The sequence below is a fragment of the Pleurodeles waltl genome, chromosome 9, assembly GCF_031143425.1.
Source record: "Pleurodeles waltl isolate 20211129_DDA chromosome 9, aPleWal1.hap1.20221129, whole genome shotgun sequence".
Taxonomy (NCBI): Eukaryota; Metazoa; Chordata; class Amphibia; order Caudata; family Salamandridae; genus Pleurodeles; species Pleurodeles waltl.
The window spans coordinates 1,182,132,055-1,182,158,280 of record NC_090448.1 but is presented as its reverse complement, the minus strand read 5'-3'; the positions used below and the strand labels follow the sequence as shown (position 1 = coordinate 1,182,158,280).

The 26,226-nt window shown below is 50.9% G+C and overlaps 1 protein-coding gene across 7 annotated transcripts in view; it reads left to right on the top strand.

Moving 5' to 3' along the window:
* Positions 1-6,271: 6,271 nt before the first annotated feature.
* RALGAPA1 (Ral GTPase activating protein catalytic subunit alpha 1) overlaps positions 6,272-26,226 on the top strand; it is a 623,631-nt gene continuing 603,676 nt past the window's right edge. For all 7 annotated transcript variants that reach the window (XM_069209127.1, XM_069209123.1, XM_069209128.1 and 4 more), the window contains exon 1: positions 6,272-9,985. In XM_069209127.1, coding sequence (XP_069065228.1) covers positions 9,880-9,985 — 106 coding nt within the window. In that variant the 5' untranslated portion in view covers positions 6,272-9,879. The remainder of the gene's footprint in view (positions 9,986-26,226) is intronic.

The following is a 26,226-nucleotide window of genomic DNA, read 5'->3' as shown; positions in this document are numbered from 1 at the left end:
TACAAGTCTGAAGTATTTTTATAAATTCTGGTCTTGAGTTATTCATTGAGTGTGGGTGGTACATAATTGGATTTGTGAAAGAAAGAAGACTTACCTCCAGCTCCAAAGGACTCATTGCGCACAGCATCCAAGCGTCCACTGCTGGTATCCTGCCCCCTCCACCCCACAGCATCCACTGCTGGTATCCTGCCCCCTCCACCCCACAGAGTCCACTGCTGGTATCCTCCCCCCTCCACCCCACAGCATCCACTGCTGGTCTCCTGCCCCCTCCACCGCACATCGTCCACTGCTGGTCTCCTGCCCCCTCCACCGCACAGCATGCACTGCTGGTCTCCCACCCCCACAGCGTCCACTGCTGATATCCTGCCCCCTCCACCTCACAGCATCCACTGCTGGTCTCCCGCCCCTCCATCCCACAGCATCCACTGCTGCCTCCCGCCCCCTCCACCCCACAGCATCCACTGCTGCCTCCCGCCCCCTCCACCCCACAGCATCCACTGCTGCCTCCCGCCCCTTCCACCCCACAGCATCCACTGCTGGTCTCCCGCCCCCTCCACCACACAGCGTCCACTGCTGGTCTCCCGCCCCCTCCAACACACAGCGTCCACTGCTGGTCTCCCGCCCCCTCCAACACACAGCCTCCACTGCTGGTCTCCCGCCCCCTCCAACACACAGCATCCACTGCTGGTCTCCCGCCCCCTCCAACACACAGCATCCACTGCTGGTCTCCCGTCCCCTCCACCCCCAGCATCCACTGCTGGTTTACTGCCCCCTCCACCGTCCACTGCTGGTCTTCTGCCCCCTCCACTGCTGGTCTCCTGCCCCCTCCACTGCTGGTCTCCTGCCCCCTACACCCCACAGCGTCCACTGCTGGTCTCCTGCATTAAAAATTGTACAGTTGAGTTACCAGTCTCTTCTCTTGCAGGGTGGTCGAAGAAGTAAGGTGGGGCACGCTGTCCAGCTGGAGAGCCTCGGGTAGCCCCCGGTTCTGGTGGGAGCAGAGCTGGAAAGTCTCTTGGCACAGGGCTACTTGGAGGGGCCACCTGGAAAAAGAGCTGGTTTGCAGAGTTAAAGATGGTGCCTTGGGGTCCCCTTGGGCTGTCCAGGTTGCAAGGAGTTAGGGGCCCAGGGCACAAAGCAGATTCATTGATGCAGCACCCAGGGCGGCCGGATGCAGGGTGAGTTGGAGGTCTTGGATGCTATGCGCAATGAGCCCTTTGGAGCTGGATGTAAGTCTTCTTTTGGGGGGCCTTGCAGAATGATGAGGGTGGTCTGGTGGGAGGTCCGGGGTGTGTCTGAAGTCCCTCAACTAGAGCTTCGTCCTGGTCCAGTTGCAGCTCTGGGTGAGCTGTTTTTGGTGGTGTCCGATGTGCACTGATCAGTACCCAGGATATTAGCACAACTCGGCCATGGGAGGGCGCAGTGCCACCAAAGTTGGGACACTTGCTGGTCTCATCCGGGCTGTCATTGGTGTGTCGTTGGGTCCAGCTGCGACTTCCGGTTGCGGAGATATTGTCTGTAGGAGGCTGGCCTGGCTTATAGTGGATACCATGTGGTACTTACACCCTGTGCCAGGTCCAGTTATCCCTTTTTAGTAGAATAGAGGTGTTTCTAGCAGCTTAGGCTGATAGAAGGTAGCTATAGCAAAGCAGCTTAGGCTGAACTAGGAGACATGCAAAGCTCCTACTATACCACTTATATCATATGCACAATATCATAAGAAAACACAATACTCAGAGTTACTAAAAATAAAGGTACTTTATTTTGATGACAATATGCCACAAGTATCTCAGTGAGTACCTTCAGTAAGAAGGTAGGTAATATACACAAGTTATAAGTACACAAACCCAAAACTGGTAAGTAAGAGTAAGAAAAAGTAATGCAAACAGTGTAGAATTACAATAGGATGCAATAGGCAAACATAGGTCTAGGGGCAACACAAACCATATACTCCAAAAGTGGAATGCGAATCACGAATGGACCCCAGACCTATGGGAGTTTGTAGTGGGTCGCTGGGACTGTAAGAAAACAGTCATGGTGTCCAAGATACCCCACCCCAAGACCCTGAAAAGTAGGAGTAAAGTACACCTACTACCCCAAAAGAACACAATAGTCGTGATAGGGGGATTCTGCAAGAACCACAAACACCAGCAAAGCACTGAAGACGGATTCCTGGACCTGAGGACCTGCAAGGCAAGGGGACCAAGTCCAAGAGTCGCGATAGTGTCCGGGGGGGGCAGGAGACCAGAAAACCCTGGATGAAGGTGCAAGGAAGCTGCCTCCGGATGGAAGAAGCTTGGAGTTCTGCAACAACGAAGAGGACTAGGAACTTCTCGTTTGGAAGGAAGATGTCCCACGTCGCGATGAATGTTACAGAAGTGTTCCCACGCAGAAATACCGCAAACAAGCCTTGCTAGCTGCAAGGGTCAGGGTAGAGGTTTTTGGGTGCTGCTGGGGACCAGGAAGGACCAGGATGTCGCCCCTTGGTGGAGGAGACAGAGGGGGCGCTCAGCAACTCAGAGAGCTCCCACAGAAGCAGGCAGCACCCGCAGAAGTACCCGAACAGGCACTTAGAAGATTTGTGAACCGGAGCTGGCTCAGTGTCACAAAGTAGGGTCCCACAACGCTGGAGGCCAACTCAGAGGGTTGAGCACTGTAGGACGGAGTGCTGAGGACTCAGGCTAGGCTGTGCACAAAGGAAATCCTGGAAGAGTGCACAGGAGCCGGAGCAGCTGCAAATCACGCAGTACACAGGTTTGCAGTCTAGCGTGGGGAGGCAAGGACTTACCTCCACCAAACTTGGACTGAAGGATCACTGGACTGTGGGAGTCACTTGGATAGAGTTCCTGTGTTCCAGGGACCACACTCGTCAGGATGAGAGGGGACCCAGAAGACCGGTGATGCAGTCTTTTGGCACCTGCGTTATCAGGGGGAAGATTCCGTCGACCCACTGGAGATTTCTTCTTGGCTTCCAGTGCAGGGTGAAGGCAGGTGACCCCCAGAGCATGCACCACCAGGAAACAGTTGAGAAAGCCGGCAGGATGAGGCGCTACAATGTTGCTGGTAGTCGTCTTGCTACTTTGTTGTGGTTTTGCAGGCGTCCTAGAGCAGTCAGCGGTTGATCCTTGGCAGAAGTCGAAGAGGGAAGTGCAGAGGAACTCTGGTGAGCTCTTGCATTCGTTATCTGAAGAATACCCCAGAGTAGAGACCCTAAATAGCCAGAAAAGGAGGTTTGGCTACCAAGAAAGGAGGTTTGGCTACCAAGAGAGGTAAGAGCCTATCAGAGAGGGTCTCTGACGTCACCTGCTGGCACTGGCCACTCAGAGCAGTCCAGTGTGCCCCCAACACCTCTGAATCCAAGATGGCAGAGGTCTGGGACACACTGGAGGAGCTCTGGGCACCTCCCCTGGGAGGTACTGGTCAGGGGAGTGGTCACTCCCCTTTCATTTGTCCAGTTTCTCACCAGAGCAGGGCTGGGGGATCCCTGAACCGGTGTAGATTGGCTTATGCAGAGATGGGCACCATCTGTGCCCATCAAAGCATTTCCAGAGGCTGGAGGAGGCTACTCCTCCCCAGCCCTTCACACCTATTTCCAAAGGGAGAGGGTGTAACACCCTCTCAGAGGAAATCCTTTGTTCTGCCTTCCTGGGCCAGGCTGCCTGGACCCCAGGAGGGCAGAATCCTGTCTGAGGGGTTGGCAGCAACAGCAGCTGCAGTGGAAAGCCCAGAAAGGCAGTTTGGCAGTACCCGGATTCTGTGCTAGAGACCCGGGGGATCATGGAATTGTCACAATGATCTTAGACATGTTACATGGCCATGTTCGGAGTTACCATTGTGACGCTATACATGGGTAGTGACCTATGTATAGTGCACGTGTGTAATGGTGTCCCCGCACTCACAAAGTCCAGGGAATTTGCCCTGAACGATGTGGGGGCACCTTAGCTAGTGCCAGGGTGCCCACACACTAAGTAACTTGGCACCAAACGTTCACCAGGTGAAGGTTAGACATATAGGTGACTTATAAGTTACTTATGTGCAGTGAAAAATGGCTGTGAAATAACTTGGACATTATTTCACTCAGGCTGCAGTGGCAGGCCTGTGTAAGAATTGTCTGAGCTCCCTATGGGTGGCAAAAGAAATGCTGCAGCCCATAGGGATCTCCTGGAACCCCAATACTTAAGTACCATATAAAAGGGAATTATATGGGGGTACCAGTGTGCCAATGAGAATTGGTAAATTTAGTCACTAGCCTGCAGTGACAAATTTAGAAAGCAGAGAGAGCATAAACACTGAGGTTCTGGTTAGCAGAGCCTCAGTGATACAGTTAGGCACCACACAGGGAACACATACAGGGCACATACTATGAGCACTGGGGTCCTGCCTAGCAGGATCCCAATGACACATGGGCTAAAACATACATACATACAGTGAAAATGGGGGTAACATGCCAGGGAAGATGGTACTTTACTACATTGTCCGGTCGGTGAAGTGACCCCCACCGGTTTGCTGGTTCCTTGTAGGTTTCTTTGATTTCTTGAGTGGTGCCTCCACTCAGGAGGGAGTTCTCTGGATATTTTCGAAGCCTGGAGGTCCTCAGGGTCTTTGAGGTCTGTCCAGTGGTGAGCTTCTCCACCGCTGTGATTGTCGGGACTCTGGTGCAGCAAGTAGGGGTATTGGAGAATCTTCTGGTGCACCAGTTCCTCTGTTCTCATCCTGTTGGGTTATTTGGTGTGGTCTTATTTTATTCCTGATGAATCTAGTTTCTTGGTCTAGGGGAGCCCAGTAAATACTGAATTTAGTGGGCATTTTAGGGGGAACCTGGTAGTATCCAATGGGACACTTACCCTTGTTGGCTATACCCACTATAGTAACCACATCCTGTGGTAAGGGTCACTACCCTAAACCTCACTGGCTATTTTCCTGCCATCCAACATGGAGGAAAATGAAATGGAGGGTCCACTTCACCTGCAAGCCCCTAGGGGTGGTGGATGTGCAGTGGGACCCCTCCTCCTACCCTTCGCTCCTGCCAAAAGTGAGGGTTTACAAAGGGGGAGCCTATCTGCTAGCAGCAGGCCTGGGGGCTCGAGTTTCAGGGGCAGTAGCCCTTTGAAGCTCACCGCCAGGGTGTTGCACATTCCTGAGGGAGGGGGTGTTAGCTCCTCCACCCAGGAAGGGCATTGTTTTACAAACCAGAGAGCCATGACTCTACCTCAGGTTTGTATATTGGGCATCTAGAAGTAGCAGGCTCGATGGAACCAGTCAGCAAGCATTCCAGTTCGGTTAGCTTTTGCAAAGGGCACCTCTAAGGTGACCCCTGGGTACATTTAGTGTTAAATCCAACACTGGCACCAGGTTCTATTAAATATTCTGAGTTGTTTGATACCAAACAACCCAGAGTAAAGAGTAGCCATCATGTAACTGGGGAACTCCTGTTTGACCAGTGTCCAGCACATGTATCAAAATGGGGGCATATTGCTCATGCAACTATACCCCCACATGTAGTATGGTGCACCCTGCCTTATGGCTTTAAGGCCTACCAGAGGGGTGACTTACCCATATCATATACAGTGTAGGGTGGACAGGGCACACACAGAGAGTGTGCCATGTTCAGTTTATCCTTTTAGGGTTGCCCCAGTACACTCAGCCTGCTATGGCAATGCTGGGTACATCTGGGTGCAGGGCCCTTGGGGGTGGCACAATCAATGCTGCTGCCCCGGGGGGCCTACTCTTACTATCTCTTACCCCGGGTAATGGGTTACCCATTTACTAGGGACGTATAGGGGTATTGAAGAGTATAACCAATTTTGCCAAGCATCACAGTAGTTTTAGGGAAAGAGCTCTGGGCCAGGGAACCTGGCTAGCGGACACTGGGCACTACAACTTCTAGACACATCAACATCAGGCAAAAAGTGGGGGCTACCATGCAAAAAAGAGGCCTCCTCTCACACTAACACCCCACTTTCCTCACCCTAACCCATGAGTTCCTCTCCCCCAGTCCCTCCATCACCCTCCCCAGGGGTACCCGGGCCCTCCATCACCCGCCTCCCCGGGTCCTCCGCTCCAGCCGCACCTAGGAGAGCGGCTCACGTCCGGCTGGGCTGTCACTTCCGGGTGCAGGGGCGGAAACTTCCGGGAAGCTCCGGCCTTCTTTTCCGGGTGGGTCATTCCGTTGCAGCCAATCGCAGGGTTTAGGAGGCCGCCCTGCCCCGCCCTGCCCCGCCCCCGAGCCCGTCCGTCAGGATAATCCCGCTCTCCCATTGGTCACCGCCGCCTGCGCTGCTGGAGTCGGGGAGAGTGAAGCGGAGCGGCACTGGGGGCTCTCGGGTCCTCTTAGGGGAGGCGGGAGGTCAGGCCCGAGCTCGGGAACCTCCCGCCCGGCGAGCATGGCCTGTGCGCCGCGGACCTAGTCCGGGCATCGGCAGCCAGAGGGTGCGACGCAGCAGGACTTCAGGAAGAGCCGGGGTACCCTGCTGACCTCTGACCCCTGGGGCCCCCGGCCCCACCCAAGTCATCCTTGTGCGCCCCGCTGCACCCAAGGCACACCCAGTCCTCTTAACTGCCGCACCCGAGGAGGCACCCCTGCTGTGCCCCCCAGAGATACCTCAAGCACCCTGACCCTACCACCCCCAGGAGACCCCCAACCTCACACAGAGGATCACCCCCTTCCCTGACCCTACAACCCCTCCCCAGGAGACCCCCAACATCACACAGAGGACCACCCCCTTCCCTGACCCTACAACCCCTCCCCAGGAGACCCCCAACATCACACCGAGGATCACCCCCTTCCCTGACCCTACAACCCCTCCCCAGGAGACCCCCACCCTCACACAGAGGATCACCCCCTTCCCTGACCCTACAACCCCCAGGAGACCCCCAACCTCACACAGAGGATCACCCCCTTCCCTGACCCTACAACCCCTCCCCAGGAGACCCCCAACATCACACAGAGGACCACCCCCTTCCCTGACCCTACAACCCCTCCCCAGGAGACCCCCAACATCACACCGAGGATCACCCCCTTCCCTGACCCTACAACCCCTCCCCAGGAGACCCCCACCCTCACACAGAGGATCACCCCCTTCCCTGACCCTACAACCCCCAGGAGACCCCCAACCTCACACAGAGGATCACCCCCTTCCCTGACCCTACAACCCCTCCCCAGGAGACCCCCAACATCACACAGAGGACCACCCCCTTCCCTGACCCTACAACCCCTCCCCAGGAGACCCCCAACATCACACCGAGGATCACCCCCTTCCCTGACCCTACAACCCCTCCCCAGGAGACCCCCACCCTCACACAGAGGATCACCCCCTTCCCTGACCCTACAACCCCCAGGAGACCCCCAACCTCACACAGAGGATCACCCCCTTCCCTGACCCTACAACCCCTCCCCAGGAGACCCCCAACATCACACCGAGGATCACCCCCTTCCCTGACCCTACCACCCCCAGGAGACCCCCAACCTCACACAGAGGATCACCCCCTTCCCTGACCCTACCACCCCCAGGAGACCCCCAACCTCACACAGAGGATCACCCCCTTCCCTGACCCTACCACCCCCAGGAGACCCCCAACATCACACAGAGGATCACCCCCTTCCCTGACCCTACAACCCCTCCCCAGGAGACCCCCAACCTCACACAGAGGATCACCCCCTTCCCTGACCCTACAACCCCTCCCCAGGAGACCCCCAACATCACACCGAGGATCACCCCCTTCCCTGACCCTACAACCCCTCCCCAGGAGACCCCCAACATCACACCGAGGATCACCCCCTTCCCTGACCCTACAACCCCTCCCCAGGAGACCCCCAACATCACACAGAGGACCACCCCCTTCCCTGACCCTACAACCCCTCCCCAGGAGACCCCCAACATCACACCGAGGATCACCCCCTTCCCTGACCCTACAACCCCTCCCCAGGAGACCCCCACCCTCACACAGAGGATCACCCCCTTCCCTGACCCTACAACCCCCAGGAGACCCCCAACCTCACACAGAGGATCACCCCCTTCCCTGACCCTACAACCCCTCCCCAGGAGACCCCCAACATCACACCGAGGATCACCCCCTTCCCTGACCCTACCACCCCCAGGAGACCCCCAACCTCACACAGAGGATCACCCCCTTCCCTGACCCTACCACCCCCAGGAGACCCCCAACCTCACACAGAGGATCACCCCCTTCCCTGACCCTACCACCCCCAGGAGACCCCCAACATCACACAGAGGATCACCCCCTTCCCTGACCCTACAACCCCTCCCCAGGAGACCCCCAACCTCACACAGAGGATCACCCCCTTCCCTGACCCTACAACCCCTCCCCAGGAGACCCCCAACATCACACCGAGGATCACCCCCTTCCCTGACCCTACAACCCCTCCCCAGGAGACCCCCAACATCACACCGAGGATCACCCCCTTCCCTGACCCTACAACCCCTCCCCAGGAGACCCCCAACATCACACAGAGGATCACCCCCTTCCCTGACCCTACCACCCCCAGGAGACCCCCAACCTCACACAGAGGATCACCCCCTTCCCTGACCCTACAACCCCTCCCCAGGAGACCCCCAACATCACACAGAGGATCACCCCCCTCCCTGACTCTACCACCCCCAGGAGACCCCCAACCTCACACAGAGGATCACCCCCAAACCCTGTACCCCTGGTCCTACCCCCAACCTCACCCAGAGGATCACCCCCTTCCCTGACCCTACCAGCCCCCAGGAGACCCCCCAACCTCACCCAGAGGATCACCCCCTTCCCTGACCCTACCACCCCCCCAGGAGACCCCCAACCACACCCAGAGGACCACCCTCAAACCCTGTACCCCTGGTCCTACCCCCAACCTCACCCATAGGATCACCCCCTTCCCTGACCCTACCAGCCCACAGGAGACCCCCCAGGATCACCCCCTTCCCTGACCCTACCACCCCCCCAGGAGACCCCCAACCACACTCAGAGGACCACCGTCTCCCCTGATCCCCCCCCCGAGACCCCCAACCTCACCCAGAGGATCCCTATACCCCCTCCAGTGACACTGCCACTCCCCCAGAGCCTCCCCAAACCTCATCCAGAGGACCAACCCCCGTACCCTCTCCCCTGACACTACCACACCCCAGGAGTACCCCAGCCTCATCCAGAGGATCACCCCGACCCCTGTACCCCCTTCCCTGACACTACTACACCCAGGAGCCCCCAACCTCATCCAGGTGACCCCTGTCCCTAACCCATCAGTCACCTGCCACACCGCAGGAGCCCTCTACCCTCACTACTGTACCCGCCTTGCCCTTACCCAACCAGTTTTCTGCCAGGAGCTGACACCTGCAGGTAAGCGCTGGTACCTGACATCCCAGTGTCTCCACCCATTCCCCAAGCCCCTCCATGCACCAGAGTGAGTGCCTACTCCATAGCTCCTATTGCTCCCATAAAACTAGCAGAATATCCTCATAGACCCCGAGTACCGTGCCCCTGGAATAGGGGGAACCCGTTTGGGACCGTCCGTGGGCACTAGCAGGGGGCGCACATCTCTTCGAGGTTCTGCAACTCTTCTCCAAGGCACAGGTCGCATCATGCCTATTCAGGGGTCTTCCTGGAAACACCCCTGAGGTTGTGACATTGGGTTCATATATTTTTCTAAAGAATAAAATAAGAGGCAACACCCTCAAGAAGAAACAGACTCGGGGTCACCATCCTTGCCTCAAGGCGGTGTTATTGGATAGCTTGCTTTCCTCCCAGCTTGGAGTTATTTGTGCCGGGCACAATAGTTTTGTGCACATAACTTGGAATAGACTCATGCCTTCCCGGAAAGGTGCAAACTAGACCTGAACTCTCTGGCTAGCCTTCGCACTACAGGGACGTAGATCCAGGAGCGGGATGTTTTCCAAAAAAGCTCATGGCGATGTCAAGAAATCAACATTGAAGGTGCTGGATTCCAAGAAGGATGTCCTAACTCGACTGAAGCATCTGCGCATTGTTATTGGTGAGATCCGCATGTACGATTAGACAAAAAGGGTTCGATCCCAAAATGTTCTGCTAAATGTCAATTCTCATTTCAGTCCATATCAATCAACGAGTACTTATTCAATGGCCTAAGCCGTTTATTAAATCTACAGAGAACTGCTTTTGTGCATAAACTGCTCCAAAGCAGTACTTTGAAATATGTACAACCCATGAGCATATACCACATTTGGTACGTTGTTCAATGGATTGTAAACCAGACCAGCAGTTCATCTTTTGGAGTATTGTGAAAACGGCTGGAAGCATGCCTCACTTTGAAAAAAAGGTGTCCCCTGACGTTATAACATTTTGCCAGCCAAATCGGGATATCCATGAGCTTTCCCATAAGGGTTGCCCTGCGCCTCCCTCTGTCCTGAATGGCTCTTAGCATTTTGTCCAGTTAGAGTAGTCACAGTTCTGCCTATGTAATTGCCGGCACCATCCTGAACTGGGGATCAGAGGATAAAGCATGCATTAGAATAGATGGAGGGTTGCAGAACCAGGAATTCCAAACATTCCTGTCACGGGAGGTCAGGATGCAATTCATTCACTCTGCACGTTTTTACTTCTAGGCCACACGTTTGCCAGTACCAGCAGCACTGTTATCTTATGTTTTCTATAACTGCCACTTTCACGTTGTGCTAGGTGGTTAATAAGAAATTACACTGGACAGTGGCTGATGTTTTGTTGAGTAACTTTCTTCTCGGATAGTGACCAGCTAGATCTGTCATGGTTCGATAGAGTGTATTATGAATATGTCTCCCTATGGTGAAGGGCTTTGACATTTATTTCACTATAGTGTAACGCATGATTGTCTATTACTTGTCTTAGAGTTTCTGTTCACAGGTAACCACCTTCTGCTACAACGCATGCGCACCGCATTTGTTTGGGGTTCCTCGTGTGTGTTTGTCGGCCGTGTGCATATGGGCCACGGTTTGTGTTATGGTAGTGTCCCATCAGTCACTTGTCGGTATTCTTGGTAACATGTGGGCTGTTTTTGCATCACAATGTTCTATATCTGATGTTAAGACTTTGGCAACATTCTGTCAAATTTTTGCACAGTAGTTGCCCTATCCTTGAAACATTGTGTAATTTCTGACCGTTTTCGGGCGGCTGTCGATGGCATAGTAGTGGGCCATCTGTGGCAGACTGTAAGTGTTCTTTACATAATTGTGTCTAATATTTGCACAGTGGTGGAAGGGGCAAAACAGTGACCATCCTGGACATATCGGTACCATTCTTGACATCATTATGGCTTTCCCTGACACACCATGATCTAATTTCCTGCCAGATAATGGGCATGCTTAGGATTTGATGATAATGATAATATATGAACGTGAAAGGAAGAATCTATTTACGTGTGAGATAGTGCACGTGAGTGTTTTGTGAAAATGACACGGTGGTGTTGGGGGAGTAAAAGGATTTACTGAAAGTGGAAATCTGACATGGATCACAGTATTTATTTTCATGAAAGAAAATAACACATTTCTGCCTGTGGGGATTGAGCTTGTTTATGCAAAATAAAAACACTGTACCTCATGTTGAAATGCCTGTATTTTCAGAAACTAGCAAAGAGGTTTTCATTTCAGAACCATATTTAGAGCTGACATTTGAGCGATAGTGTATATTGAAATTGGAAGGTTTTTTTTTTTTCTTTATTTCTCTGAGGTCTGTTAGTGCTCAGGCTGTTATTTCTTGACTTATGTGGAGGCATTTCTGTGATACAGCCTACTGCCGCCAGGAACCCGTGCCAGAAAGATAGAAATCATTTGCCTGCTGCCTGATCCTGTAAGGGCGATGTACTTGAGTACACGCATTGCAGTTTGAGCCCGAAGGCTTTTTCTGGCTCTGCTGCCTCTTCCAAATAGATTCTCAGTCATAAAATACGACTTGAAGGGAGCACGATAAAAATATTGAATGTAGAAAGTTTTCTGCGTAAAGTTTTAGAAACAATGGGCCATGTTGCAATGCATGATCTGATGATTTTTTAACTGCTTGTATTACATATAGCTAACTCATAACCCATTTGTATGAAAAGTATGTTGACAAACCCACTGTTTTACCCCTATTTGTTACAAAGTTTTTTCGGGGGCTTGAGCCAGGTCACCCAAGGCAAGGGTAGGGCTTTCCTGTACAGCCACAAACATATTGGAATATTTAATTATTAATCGCTATTCAGAATCTCAGGACCTTAAGCTAATAATATGAAAATTGTTATGTAATATGCTCCTTTCAGTCCTGTTTTTTTTTTGTTTGTTAAATATTATATTGGAGTGAGGAGCCGGGGGTTTGTGGGGGGGAGATGGGGTTCAGAATCCTACTACACCCAAAATGCCATAAAGGAAGTTTGGGTTGTTCAGTCTAGTTCAAGTCAATTATTTATGCCACATCACTTTTATGGATCAAATCTGTTTATTAAATTCTTCAATTATAAAGCATCGCACATGTGCTACATCACAGTATTGCCAAAAGGCACATAGTTAGCTTATTCCATGCGAAACAATAAAAAAAGAAGAATAAATGCTTAACACAACAATGTTTCCCCCCTGCTGGTTGACAATACATTAATCAAACGATCTCAGGCTCTATTACAATATAGTTCTAGTCCAGAATAGACATCCCCTCGTAGGAAACCTCCCCGGCGATCAATTCAAATTCAGAACCCTCAGATAACTTGGACATGTCAGCTCTGAAAACTCCCCAGATAGAATACGTAAAAACGGTTGCCAGAGTTCCCTAAAGTCCCCACTCCGCATCTGTGAAGTCAGGGTAAGCTTTTCCATAGCGAGGATAAACCAGAGCTTGTGCAGCCAAGAGACTGTTGACGGGATCTGCTCTGTCCCCCACACTGATAGCAACAGCTGTACAGCAGCATTCAAAGCTAAGGCCATCTGCCGACCCTTCAAAGATCTTAGTGGAAAGGTGAGCGGGTTGGGGAGACCCAGCAAAGTATATGCAGGAAATCTAGGGATCTGAGTGTCAAAGGCCCTGTCCACAAGGTCTATTTTGTCCTTCCAGTACCAGTGTAATTTGGGACAATGCCATAGTAACTGCACAAGCGAGCCCCCACCCCACACCCCCTCCAGCAAAGGCTAGATTTGTCATGATTCCAAGCATGGATCCTGTTTGGGGTGTAATACCAGGAGGAGGCTACTTTATAGGCTGTCTCTGTACCTGCTGAGTTATAAGCTGTGTGGTGCGCCCTATAAAAAACACTCTTCCACTCATCTTTCGATAGGTCCCTCTCTAGTTTCTTCTCCCATCTCAATTGACCCTTAGTCTTGGTTGAACGGGCCTCCCCGCAAGAGGACATAGAGTTCAGAAACCACACGCTTATCACCCTTTTTCATTAGAATCCATTTTTCAAACGGGGTTAACGGCCTATCAATTAATATCCTATTGGCTGGAAGTAGGGCCCAGTGTCTTATTTGGTAGTACATCATCCTGTCGGCCTCAGTTAGGCCATATTGCTCCCTCAGCTGGTCGAAGGGGATAACCCCCTGCTCATCAAATAAGTATCCCACCCTTTTGCAGCCCCTCTCATACCACCGACGCAGTGCTTCCGGCTGTAGGCCAGGGCCACAGTCGGGGTTCGCACCCAGTGGAGTCATTGGGGACGGGAACCAGATCCCACGCTCTCATCGTAACCTCCGTAACCGGTGATATATACAACCCCTGCGCCCTGTGACTGCGTCTAAGCCAGGGTTCCTTCCATATGTGAGAGCCAGCCACTGCCTGGTCCATGAAGCACCAATGCTTCTCAGAAGACGGTCGGCTCCATTCCAAAAGGAAACGCAACTGTGCTGCCTGAAAGTATCGAAGGAGGCAGGGGACCGCCAGCCCCCCCTCCCTCTTAGGACGATAAAGAACCTGCCGTGATATCCGCGCCGCCTTCCCTTCCCATATAAATCTTAAGACCGCCGTTTGGAGGGATGCTATCGTTCGCGCGGGGGGGGGGTTCCAGCGGGAGCACCTGGAACAGATAAAGTATACGTGGTAGGATGGTCATTTTCACCGCCGCAGCCCTGCCTAGCCAGGACAATTTAAGCCTCCCATGACTCCAAGTCGCGCTGCACCTCTCGCGTTAGTTTCGAATAGTTCAACTTCGCTGTACTGGCGACTGTGGAGCCCAGCCCAATCCCCAAATATGGGAGCCCCGAAGAGGTCCAGGTAAAGTGGAATCGGGCCTTAAGGTCCCTTTCATGCTCCGCAGTGATAAACTTGCCCAGAGCCTGCGATTTAAGCATGTTCATTCGGAACCCCGAAACCTGCCCAAATTTCTCTATAACACCCATTAGCGCCGGTAGTGAGGTCATGGGCTCTGCCAAAGTAAGGATGACGTCGTCCGCGTATAGCGAAATGAGATGCTCATCCCCCCAAACCTCATACCCGTGATCTGAGGGTTGTCCCGGAGCCTCTGCGCCAGTGGCTCCATGTAAAGCGCGAACAGGAGGGGCGAAAGCGGACAGCCCTGCCTGGTACCTCTTTGGACGGCGAATGGCAAAGAGAGCATCCCATTAACCCATCGAATCCATGTCATAAAGCCTGAGCCCAGTCCAAAGCGTTCGAGCACCCTGAACAGGTATGGCCAGTGAACCCTATCAAAGGCTTTCTCAGCGTCAATAGACAGGAAGAGTGCCGCCCTACGGGAACGTTCAGTTTTGTCCAAGAGATGGAGCAATCGCTTGGTATTATCGCTGCACGGTCTATGAGGTATAAATCCCGACTGGTCGGGGTCCACAAGCCCCGGCATATAATAGTTGAGACGGTGTGCCAAAATGCCAGTGAACAGTTTGGCATCGATATTCAGGAGGGAGATCGGCCTGTCCGAGGAGCATTCCTCAGGGTCCTTCCCCGGTTTCGGGATAACAACGATAGTAGCATCTAACATACTAGGCGAAAGCACACCCGTTTGACGAAAGAAGTTAAAAAGTCGCACAGGAACGGGAACAAGTTCCGCACAGAAGGATTTATAAAAAAGCGCAGAAAAACCATCGGGCCAGGTGACTTCCCGGTCTGCAACCGAGCAATCGCAGATATAACCTCCTCAGCCCTTATAGGTTGGTCTAACGAGGCTGATTCTGTCACAGACAAAGGAGTGATTGCTATGTCCTCTAAGAAGGATTCTGGGACTAAGTCACCGGGCTTCTCAGCCATGTACAGATTTTGATAGAATTCCGCAAAAGCCTGCGCTATTTGGTCGCTCGTGCGCGCCTCTGCCCCAGAGGGGAATCGTAGCATTTTTATCAGTGACGCTGCACGCTGTGTTCTCAACCTATGCGCCAGTAGCTTGCCGCATTTATTACTTTCTACATAATACTTTTGTTTGAGGCGGACTACCGCATACTCTGCCCTGTCCCAATCCAACCTCCTCAGCTGCTTTCGGACCTTCTCGAGCTCTCGCCATATTCTAGGAGTACCAGTGTGTTTATGTGAGCGCTCTAACACCCTCACTCGCTGCTCTAATTCCCCCCTGAGTCGAGTCCTCGCCTTATTGTCCCTAGAAGAAAGCGACATCACCTCACCCCTCAAGACAGCCTTCAGTGCCTCCCACAGTGTTGCAATGCTTGTTGTCCCATTGTCGTTAAAGCTAAGGTAATCTATTATTGCCCTTCGGATCGCCTCTACTGTTGCACCGTTCTGAAGCATCGAGTCCCTAAATCGCCATCCCGATGGACTGACCCTCTCCATGTCCGTGTGAATCTCAACTGTTACCGGAGCATGATCCGACAAAGCCCGCGGCTCAATCGCCGAGTCTCTAACCCTGGGGAGAAGCTCCTGGGATGCCAGAAACAGGTCCAATCTAGCGTATGTTTTGGTTGCCGATGAGTAAAAGGAGTAGTCCCTCAACGTGGGGTGCACACTCCTCCACACATCCACCAGACCACACTCACTCAGCCACTGCCGCCCTGCATCCGACAAAGACCCCGTCTGACCATACCGTTGGCCTGAGCGATCCAGGTCCCCATCCATCACCAAATTAAAATCACCCCCCAGCAATACAGCACCATCGGGATTGGAGCAGCGGAGTCAAAGACGGTCTCAAGAAGGCTTCTTGTTGGGAATTGGGTGCATATAGGGAAACGATCGTGAAGGAGAAACCCCCCAATGGGATCCTCATGGCCAAGAGCCTCCCCGGAACCTCATGCAATTTGGATATCACTTCCCCCGGGAATGAGCGTGATAAAAGTATCGCCACCCCTGCATGCTTTGACGGTAGTGAGGATCAGAACTGCCTGGGGAACCACCTAGAGCGCATGCAATAGGTATCTTTAAGGACAAGGTGCGTCTCCTGCAGGAGACATACATGACTCCCAGATCTCTCTAAAGCTGAGAGGATGGCTAGCCTCTTAGTAGGGTTATTTAGCCCCCTAACATTTAAGCTTATACATTTGATGGTCATAGCCTATACTGAAGAAAGCAAGCAGAGTAGACAAGAGCACAACATAGGACTACCACCCACAATATTATCTAGACCGCCTAGAGTACTCAGGCCTGAGGATGCCTTCTCAAAGGACCAGCATCGCAGGGAAAACCAACAGCAAACAACCAAAAAGCACAACAGGTGCATATGACACAAAAGTCCTCGATCGTCCATCATCGCGAGGTAAAATCTCCACAGGGCAGTATATCCCACCATGTCAGTGACTCGGTCCATTGCCCCCGCCGCCTCGACCCTCTGCGACAATCAACATATTATTACGACTGCGGTCTGTAGTAATCCCGGGCGCCCCCTGGTTTCCAAACTTGGCTGAAGTACCGGCGGCCACGCTGTCCAAAGCGGCCTCCCTCTCCGATCTCCGCTCCGAGGCCGTCTGGTGCTCCAGCTTCCTTTTCTTCTCTTTTCTCTGCCACCGAGGAGGGCCCTCCGCCGATAGAACCGCCCCCTCGCTCGCCTCCCGGCCTATATCCTCAAGGCCCTGGACGCGGGCAGCCTCCGTAACAGATTTCACCTGCCGAAGCTGTTCCTCCCAGCGGAAGACCAGGCGGAACGGATGGCCCCAAGAATAGGACACATTGTGCACCCTCAAGTGATCCGTGATCGGCCTGAACTCTCTCTGTCTCTGCAAAGTCCGCACAGATAAATCATGAAAGAGCTGGAGTTCATGCCCTCGAAAGCGTACACTCTGGAGGTTACGGGCCCGCTGTAGAATCTTTTCTTTAAGGACAAAATTGTGGAGACAGGCTAAAATGTCTGGGGGCGTTCTCCAGGGGCCCTAGCACGCCCAACTCGGTGCACCTGGTCCAGGACTACCTCCTGTGTCTCTTCTGTGCCAAGCACAGAGCGAAACAAATCCACCACGTAGCCCCCAATGTCCTCTTTTTCAGCGCCAACCGGGGCCCCTCGTATACGAATATTTTGTCTCCTCAAGCGATTTTCCAAGTCCTCGACCGCCATCTGAAGAAGGTCCTGTTGCTCTCGGAGGCGGACTACTTCCTGTTGCAGGCCCGCGACCTCTTCACCGCGAGGGATCTCACTGTCCTCTAGCTGCGATACCCGTTCACCCAAGGAGGTAACCTCTCCTCGTATCGCCTTCACCTCCCGTGAGATGTCCCTACGCAGCTCTTGGATATCGCCCCGGAGCGACTCAAACAGGGAGGTCAGAAAGCCCCTCGTAACGGAAGAGCTCTCCTCTGGATCCATCTCAACCCGACTCTCCAAGGCCATCGTCTCAGGTAAGTCCTCCGTCACAGTCCCAGGTGCAAAGCGCGACCCTGCCAACATATCCTTCACTGTGCGCTCGCGTTTGGCCTTTGATGTTGCCATGGCGCGCCGGCCTAATCACACCTCACCGGCTCAGTTCCGCAGGTCCTCCAAGGTCACTTTCCGAGGCCGGTCAGTATGCGCTGCTCTGTCCGGAACCGCGCCCAGGTCCAGCAGCCACCACCTACAACGGTCCGCTCCTTGCGCCTTTTCGCAAGACTGCAGGGCCAGGCTTCGTAAAAGTTCAAATGCTGGGGCCACGCCACCCGGAGGCCAGGCAGCTGGGCCCCCACTCTCCACTGGGGCCCTGCACCTTACCGACCCCGCTCCATGGCACCCGGGCGAGGAAGCCCGTCAGCATCCGCCGGTCCAACAGGGCATGTGGGAGCACCTCTCTCCATTCAGGCGCTCCAACCACCAGGCGCTGGGTCCCGCGGCGATCTCCAGTTATTAAGGGGCCCCGGGTGAGCCCCTCGGCCCTCAATCCCCAGCGCCTCGTCTGCAAGGGCCGCCGAGGGAAGGCCCGTCCCGTGGCCGCCCCCGACTCCTGGGCCGAGCCCCTCTCCTCCCACGGGAGCGGCACAACTTGGCCTGACTGGAGCCGAGGAGCCCAGAACATCCGGGGGAGCCTCGCAATGTAGGGAAAGCCTCCAGGCTTCCCCCGAGCTGGCCGCAGGGCACTTTCTCGGGTCGAGGCGGTGGAGCGCTAGCAGGAACGCCTTAGCGCTCCGCCATCTTGGACACTCCCCCCACATCACTTTTAAAGTCCTGCGCGCACCATTGATAGCATCAGTGAACGCGCTTTTAACGCACTTTTACCCTTTTAATTGTTTGTCCCTTACCAAGTCGTCAGAAGCCTCTTGACCACTTGTTGACGTGGTGTGTGTGTGTGTGTGTGTGTATATATATATATATGTGTGTGTGTGTGTGTGTATATGTGTATATATATATATATATATATATATATAAATCTCTCAATGCCCAAGGCTCAGCCCTCTGGGGTTCACTACCTCTGCAACTTAGTCTGGAAAACCACTACCTAAAATTGTTGATGACTCATTTGTTGACGCTGGGACCTGGACAATCCTATGTGTCTCAACAGCTGGATCCTTAAGTCCCTTCCTGGTCAGGTTCCTAAGACTGCCATGGCCTCTTACCACCCAGGCTCCCTGTTGACCTGGCCCTTTGCAGTCAGCTTTAAGTAGCTCACTGCGCTTTTTACAGGACCTTTCAGCTGTTGCCCACTTCGGAGCGCACCCTACCAGCCTCATGTTTTTTTTAATCGTGCCAGTCCCTGCAACTGTGTTCTAAACCCATCCATGTGGGGGGGTTGGATCTGTTGAGTGTGTATGTCACACTTACATGTGTAAAGGATGCATATGGAGACCATGACACGTGGATCCATTTTGTATTGGCCATACTTTGGTGCAGCATTGGAAGGAAAGCCCAGACAGATGTGACTCCTAAGGCTCCCACACTGATCTTTGCTGGGTACTTTTAATAGAAAAGTGTCAAGATGCACTAACCTTGCAATCCAGATCCGATGGGGCGCTGTTGATTTGCACATGCCTTCGAGTCCACTGCCAAACGTACCTGAACAATATGGAAATTAAAAGTAGAACTGAGGTAAGGGGAGTGGAACAAGGGAGAGAAACAGGCACCCTAGATTTTATGCCACTGCCTAGCTGCACAGCTGGGCTCGAGTTGTACTGCTTGAACCTTTGTGTCTAAAAACAAAGTAAGCCTCTATAGTGTGGCTCTGGTATTGGCATCTAACATCTGAGACTGTTTTTAATAAACCGGTTGACACTCTCTGTATTTCAACCTCTCAGTTCTGGAATGAAACTCAGTTTCTTCCTTGAACCGAAGTGTACTCAAAGCTGATATCATAACTTCGGATGACACTCGTTGAATTATTATACATTGTTTGCTAAAGAGAGCTGTGTGATAGCCTTCCGTGTTTCTGATTACATTTAATGTAACTGGTTGATAACTACTATGTAAAGCCTTCAGTAACATTTTATAGTTCACCTACAGTCATTTACTTGTTTAGGTTAATGCATACGTGTTTTAATAACGGCATAAAGTCTGTGCAAGATGAAACCCCTTGCCTTCTCTTGTAGAAGCAGTGCAAGTGAATGTTGAGTACTTAGTCCTAAAACATGACTCCTTGTGTAATAAACAAGAGGTAAATAAGAGTTTTAATTCTAATGGAGACTGATTTCTGAGAAATAAACAGGTATGCCTGAAATGATATTCAAGTGCAAGACTATATAGCCTCCTTCGAGTATTTGCACTAGAATACTTCTGTGTTTCAAGAGATGTCTTTTGGTGATTTCCAAAAATAACAAGTTACAAGAATTCCGAACTTCTAAATAGCAAGTCCCAACTGAGGCAACCATTAATCACAATTACCTAGCAAGGGTGCTATGGCCAACAATACATTTTTATGCTTAGCAGTCAAGATGGCTGCCACTGTTTGCAAGTCTTGTGAGGGTCCTGTGGATCCAAAGAGGATGTAGTCCTGAGGTTGCAATACGGATGCTCGTAGCTGGAAGCACAACCCGTTGGTTTGGCTGGAGCAAGGATAGCTTAATCTCTGCCAGGTGGGCTATATGGAATGCACACCAACAGTAGTAGGTCTGCTCCCGTCCACAGCAAAGGCGGCAGGCACTGCATGCTCTAAATGGACTTCAGGAACTCTTGATTTGAGGGCAGACCGGTATTCATGCGGGAGATGATTAGCATTGATGTGGTTTTGGAGTTGAACATAGACTGCTTTTTCAATGATCTTGCTGTAGGCCAGTAGTAGGTAAGGTCATTAGAGCTTACTACAGGTTTTTTTTTTGGGTGGTTTTTTTTGGGGTGGGGGGGGGGGGGGCGAGTGGGGGTGAGAATCTTGCTTGTCTTGTGAGCTTCCAGGAAGATTCTTTGAGTGACGGTGGCATTTCAACGGTGAAAAAGGGTGGGGCTCTCGTTGATGAGGTTAAGCCATCTTTATAAGACTCTTCACAGAGTAGAGGTATGGATACATTCTACCCAAGGTGGGTGTGACAAGTGCACATCAAGCTGTGGGCTGATACTTAGATCATGAGAGAGAAGGGGCCCTGCCATATGTACTCCTAGTAGGCCCACTGAAAGCCCTACCTAGAGCCAAGGGCCAATGCACGTTATCACACAAGACTGTCCCCACTTCACAGTGGGTACTGTTTTTCATTAGTACCCTAGCTAAATGCCCTCTGTTTTTGTAAAGTTTGTGTGTTCCTATTAAAGTAACTTTCTTCGTAAAACTGAAGTACTGGCTGGAGCTTTATTTATCGTTTGGTTCTGAATGCATATTCAGTGCTGAGTCTCTGTCCCCACATGTCCCTGTGTAAGCCTTGGACTGCTCATCTTCGCTACACTGAGGGTCAAGTGCTGAATGATGTACTTAGTGATCAGCTTTGAGCTTAAGAGTAGGTTCTAGAACCCAAAGTGTAAACAGCTCTGATTGTATCCACTGACTGCCTGGGACTCCTGAAAAATGTTCCCATACCCTGTGTGCTGCAGGGGTTTGGTTTCTATCGAGCTCTGACCGTGATCATCCGATAATCGATGTATTCAGGGTTAGATCATAATCAGTATTTCTACCTCTTCTCCTCCCCCCCCAAATGCCTTGAAAATACATAAGATTGTCATGAAACTTGTTGCAAAGCGTCAGTTTATTTAGGGAGTTCACCACCGAGGAAGCCCCACCTCAGTCCTCTGCCTCCCTCCCAGCTGCAGCTGGATAGGAGTGTACATTGTTTAGATTTCACTTTATTTGAACTAAGCCACTACAGCATCCAAGTTCCTGTTTCCTGGCTGCTGGATGAATTGTTTTATAGTGTCTCGGCTCGCTCTCAACGGCCTCAATCTCCTCTCATTTAGCCCATGTGTCTCAAGCTATCAGAGGGCCTCTTCACCTTCATTCCATGTGTCTCCTGCTAGCCACGGGCCTCAGGCTCCTCTGATTCAGCCCATGTGCCTCAGGCTCCCCAAAGGGCTCAAACTCACACTTCCACTTCATGGGCCTCAAACTCCTCTTGCTTTCCATGGGCTTCAATCTTCTTACATTCAGTCCATGTGCCTTAAGCTCCCCACAGTGAGTCCGTGTGCCTCATGCTGTACACATTTAGTCCTCTTGCCCCACGCTTCTCTTTCTTTCCATGGGTCTCAAGCTTCTCGCTCCCATCCCTGTGGCTAAAGCTCATTGTGCTATCAATGGGTCTCAACCTCCTCATATGTAGTCTATATGCCTTAAGCTGTTCATGGGTCGCAAGCTCCCCACATTCACTTTATGTGCCTCACAGTCTAGAGATTCAATTGTTGTACCTCAGTCTCCTTTTGTTTTCCCTGGACCAAAAACTCCTCATTCAGTTCATGGACCCCCAAGCTCCTATTACCTTCTGTGAGCCTCAGGCTCCTCCTATTTGTTCCTTCCTCCCCAAGCTATCTACATGGACTGATAGCTACAGTGTGAAGCACGTGGACAGAAGAGGCAGAGCTCGAGGATCTTGAGGCCCGGGCTCTGCTCGCATTCAACTGGCCTCTAGATAATACTCCACTTGCTTCATGTGGGCCTCTAGCTCAGCACATCTAAGGCCTGATTACGACCCTGGCGGATGGGATACTCCGGGAGGTTGTGGGGCATTTACCAGCTCGGGTTGGATTCTCATGGAGTCCTCATTTCTCAGTGAAATAAATGTCTGTTTTGTATGCCGTGTAAAGAATATCACATGGAAGCACCAGTCTGCGACCATAGTGTTCTCTCGTGCGGGCCTTACTGTTGCCCGCCGGCTGGCATTATTGTATAAGACCAATGTTGGGGAATCACACTATGTGTTGGATGTGGCCAGGCAGTAAAAAACACTGCATTGTGGTCCCCTTAATTGCCTTGTTCAACAGGCCATAGTTACTACAATTACTCTCTGGTGCAAGGAGGGATATCAGTGGTTTCAACTCTGTGGCGTGAACCACTGATTTGCTCATGTGCGAAGCCACTTTCCTCCTAAGAGAAACAAAACAGACAACTAAAAAAAGGATAAACAAAACAAAATCCAACATTATCAGTGTCGTCTTTCAGAAGACAAAGTTTTCTTGCTTCTGAAATGGTTTAGGGTTCTTCCTGACATCATATCTGATGGAGTTTCTCTTGTGAGTGTTCCCTTCTGCCCCCTTTGACTGTGGGTCCGCTTTGCTGAGTCATTGAACTGGCTAGAGCCACCATTAAGTTGACTGGATTTCTTGTTTCCTGCTGATCTGGAGGAAATGTGGACACTTCTTCTCTGTTTGCCTCCAGCGCTTCTACCTTTTGGTTTCTTGGCCCAGCTGCCCTTCTGAGTCCACTGCCATCTTACTGCTGAAAGAAACAATTTGGGCTATAGTGCTTACTTCTTGGTTCGTTGTTACTTGAGTGCTCTGTGTCCAGGGTATCTTCTGCTTCCAGAGGTGCTACTAGCTAAGGGCTTTGTGGCAGAAAGTCAGCTGGCTTTCTGAAGCCAGGTCTTTACACTATCCTGGATAAATATTGCCGGAGTTTAAGTATCCACTTTTTTAATCCTCAGTGGAAGTTTAGAGGATGACCCTCCGAATGAGGCTGTTAGAGGCTTGTTGTCTATGGCTACTTGAGAAGGGGTGTACCTTGTACCGCTATGAATTCCTTCTCAATGTTGGAGTAACGTTGCTCCGTGGGAATCAGTGCTCTACTCATGTAGGCTGCTGGGGCCTATTCTTCTCACGGTTGAAACATTGAGAGAATGGCACCGAGCCCTAGGGTCTGGCGTTAATGGCTAACTCAGTTTTGTTTTCTTGTCCTAGTATTTTAAGGTTGTACCTTCTGACAGTGCCAGTGTCAGTGACAGTGCTTGTAGTGTGAGTTGTTGCTCGGGCCTCACTGCTGTGGGACTGGTGAGGTCTCTGAGGGGGTTTGTGATGGTTGTAAGGGTGGTTATGAACATGCTGCAGTAGTTCACCTTACGCAAGAAGCTTCTCACTTCAGATGGAGGGGATGTAGCCTATCCTTTATGTTGAAGTTGATTAACATTTATTCCTATTCAGGTTGAGCCTCTTTTAACTGATCCAGTTAAGGAGAGCTCTTAGGCAGTCTTCAGCCAAGATGGTATGATCCAAGATATCATCACTGAGTGAGCGCCTCCTGGGTGGTAATTTGAAATACTTCAACAGCGCTAGATATTCCGAAATTGATTCTTTGTAGCGATATAGCCCTAGGTGGGTCAAGAGTGTTATGTATCTCGACTGGAGGACTTCTTTGGGGGACCTAGTGTGAACCTCTTACTTTGGACACAAGTTTGTCCATGGTGGGGTTGAGGTGCCACTCCTGCAAGATGACAGCATCTGGCAGTCGCATGTCAACACTAATGCACACCACATCTGGCTGTTGCTGCTTCAAAGTGACCAGTATTGGTGAGACCCAGCAGGGATGTCGAATTCCTATTGCCCGATGCCTGGGACATATTGTTTGGGGTCAAGGGAAACACGGTTTCATGTTTATTTTGTCCTTGGGACAAGTAGGCCAAACCCCTTGCAGCACAAACCCTTTGGCTGCCAGTTTACAGAGAAGTGAATTGTCTGCCGTTGAGGTAATACGTGGGCCCAGAAGTTAATGCTGCTCGAACTTGTATTTATGGTTCATTAATTAAAAGCCTTCATTATTAGGGAGAGCACTGTAAATAAATGTTTAAAGGTCACACTGCACTACTGACAGTGGCTACAGTAAAAAAAAAAAAAAGTATACACACTTGTTTGAAAAGTTTAACAGTATGAGACTGAGTATAACGCTCCCAGAATGCTCTCTGATTAGATGCAACTGTTTGCAGAAGCTTGTAAGCAAGAGTGATTTTTTGCTTTCAAAATTCAATGTTCTGAAAAAAATGCAAGTAGGAAAAAAAAACGTTTCGTTTCTATGAAAGATGCTATTTCTTTGAAGAGTCGTGTAGTAAAATGTGTTAATGCATGCTAGTATTTCCAAAAAATATTCCTAATGGAAAGTCAGCTTAACCATTCTCAACAAGATTATAAAAAGCATACAAATAAACAAGCACTGGCAAAGCCAACCGATCGGACATTGTTTTTTGTGACTCTTTTGGTTTTGTCAATGCGGGCTTTGTTTTGAAATGACTTTTTTTAACACTTTATGGTTGTGGGGGCTGCCATGCCCATACAATTGTTACAAACACTAGCAAATAGAAAAAAAAGATTTTGGTCTCAAAAAGCACACATTGCCACTAGTGGCGTAACAAAGGCCCTGCAGCCCCCTTCCAGGGGGCCCTCTTGGCACAGCACCTGCCCTGAGTTAGTCTGGAGGGCGAGGCCCTCCATATTCTTTGCAGGGGGGCCCCTCCACTTTCATTACGACACTGATTGCCACAGTGGTTCCTGGCACTGCACAAAACTACTTTGTGTGCCAATATGCTCCTTGTGGAAGAGCAGATTACCATCACTCAGTAAATCCAGCCAATAGAGAAATAGATGTTTATTAAAAACAAAGGCCCAAGTTTAAGGATGGCCTTGCGCCATCTAACGCCACATTAGCGTCATTTTTCTGACGTTAATGTGGCATTAGTTTGCCAAAAACGCTGCACCATATCTACAAAGTGGCACCATGCATGCACTGACCATTTGTGCCACTTTATGCATTCGCCATGCATAATGTATGCAAAGGGGTGTTCTGGCACAAGGAGGCCCGCAAAAAATGGTGCAATGAAGTCTACAAGATTTAATTGTGCCATTTTTGGTGTCATTTTTAACACCTGCTTAAAGCAGGCGCTAAAGAACGCACCCTTTGGAATCAATAGGTCTCCTTGCAATTTGCTCCACTAGTGTCAGAAGTTTTGACGCTAGTGGAGCAAAGCACCACGATAGCATAAAAAGTCCACTACTGACAGTGGTTCAAGTTTAAAAAAAAAAAAAAAAAAAAAAAAATAAAAAAAAAAGTGTATATTCATTTAACACGTTTCACAATATGAGGCTAAATACAATGCTCCCGGAATGCTCTCTGATTAGATGCAAATGTTTGCAGAATCTTGTAAGCAAGAGTAATGAGTCTTTGCTTTCAAAATAAAATGTTCGGAAAAAAATGCAGGTAGGAAAAAAAGTTCCTCTACTATGAAATTTTAGGTGCTATTTCTTTGAAGAGTCATTTAGTAATATGTGTTGATGCATGCTAGTATTTCCAAAAAGTAATCCTAATGGAAAATTAGTGTAATCATTTTCAACAAGATTATGGGAAGGATGAAAATAAACAAGCACTGGCAAAGCCAACCGATCCAACATTTTTTGTGAGTCTCTTGGTTTTGTCAATGTGTGTCTTGTTTTGACATGGCTTTTGTCACCCTTTATTGTTGTGAGAGCTGCCAGGCCCTCACCATTGTAACAAACATTGGCAAAAGCAAAAAATTCGTTCTTTTTGTTCTAAAAAAGCACACATTGCCACCAGCGGCATAACAAGGGCCCGCAGCCCCCCCTCCAGGGGTCCCGCA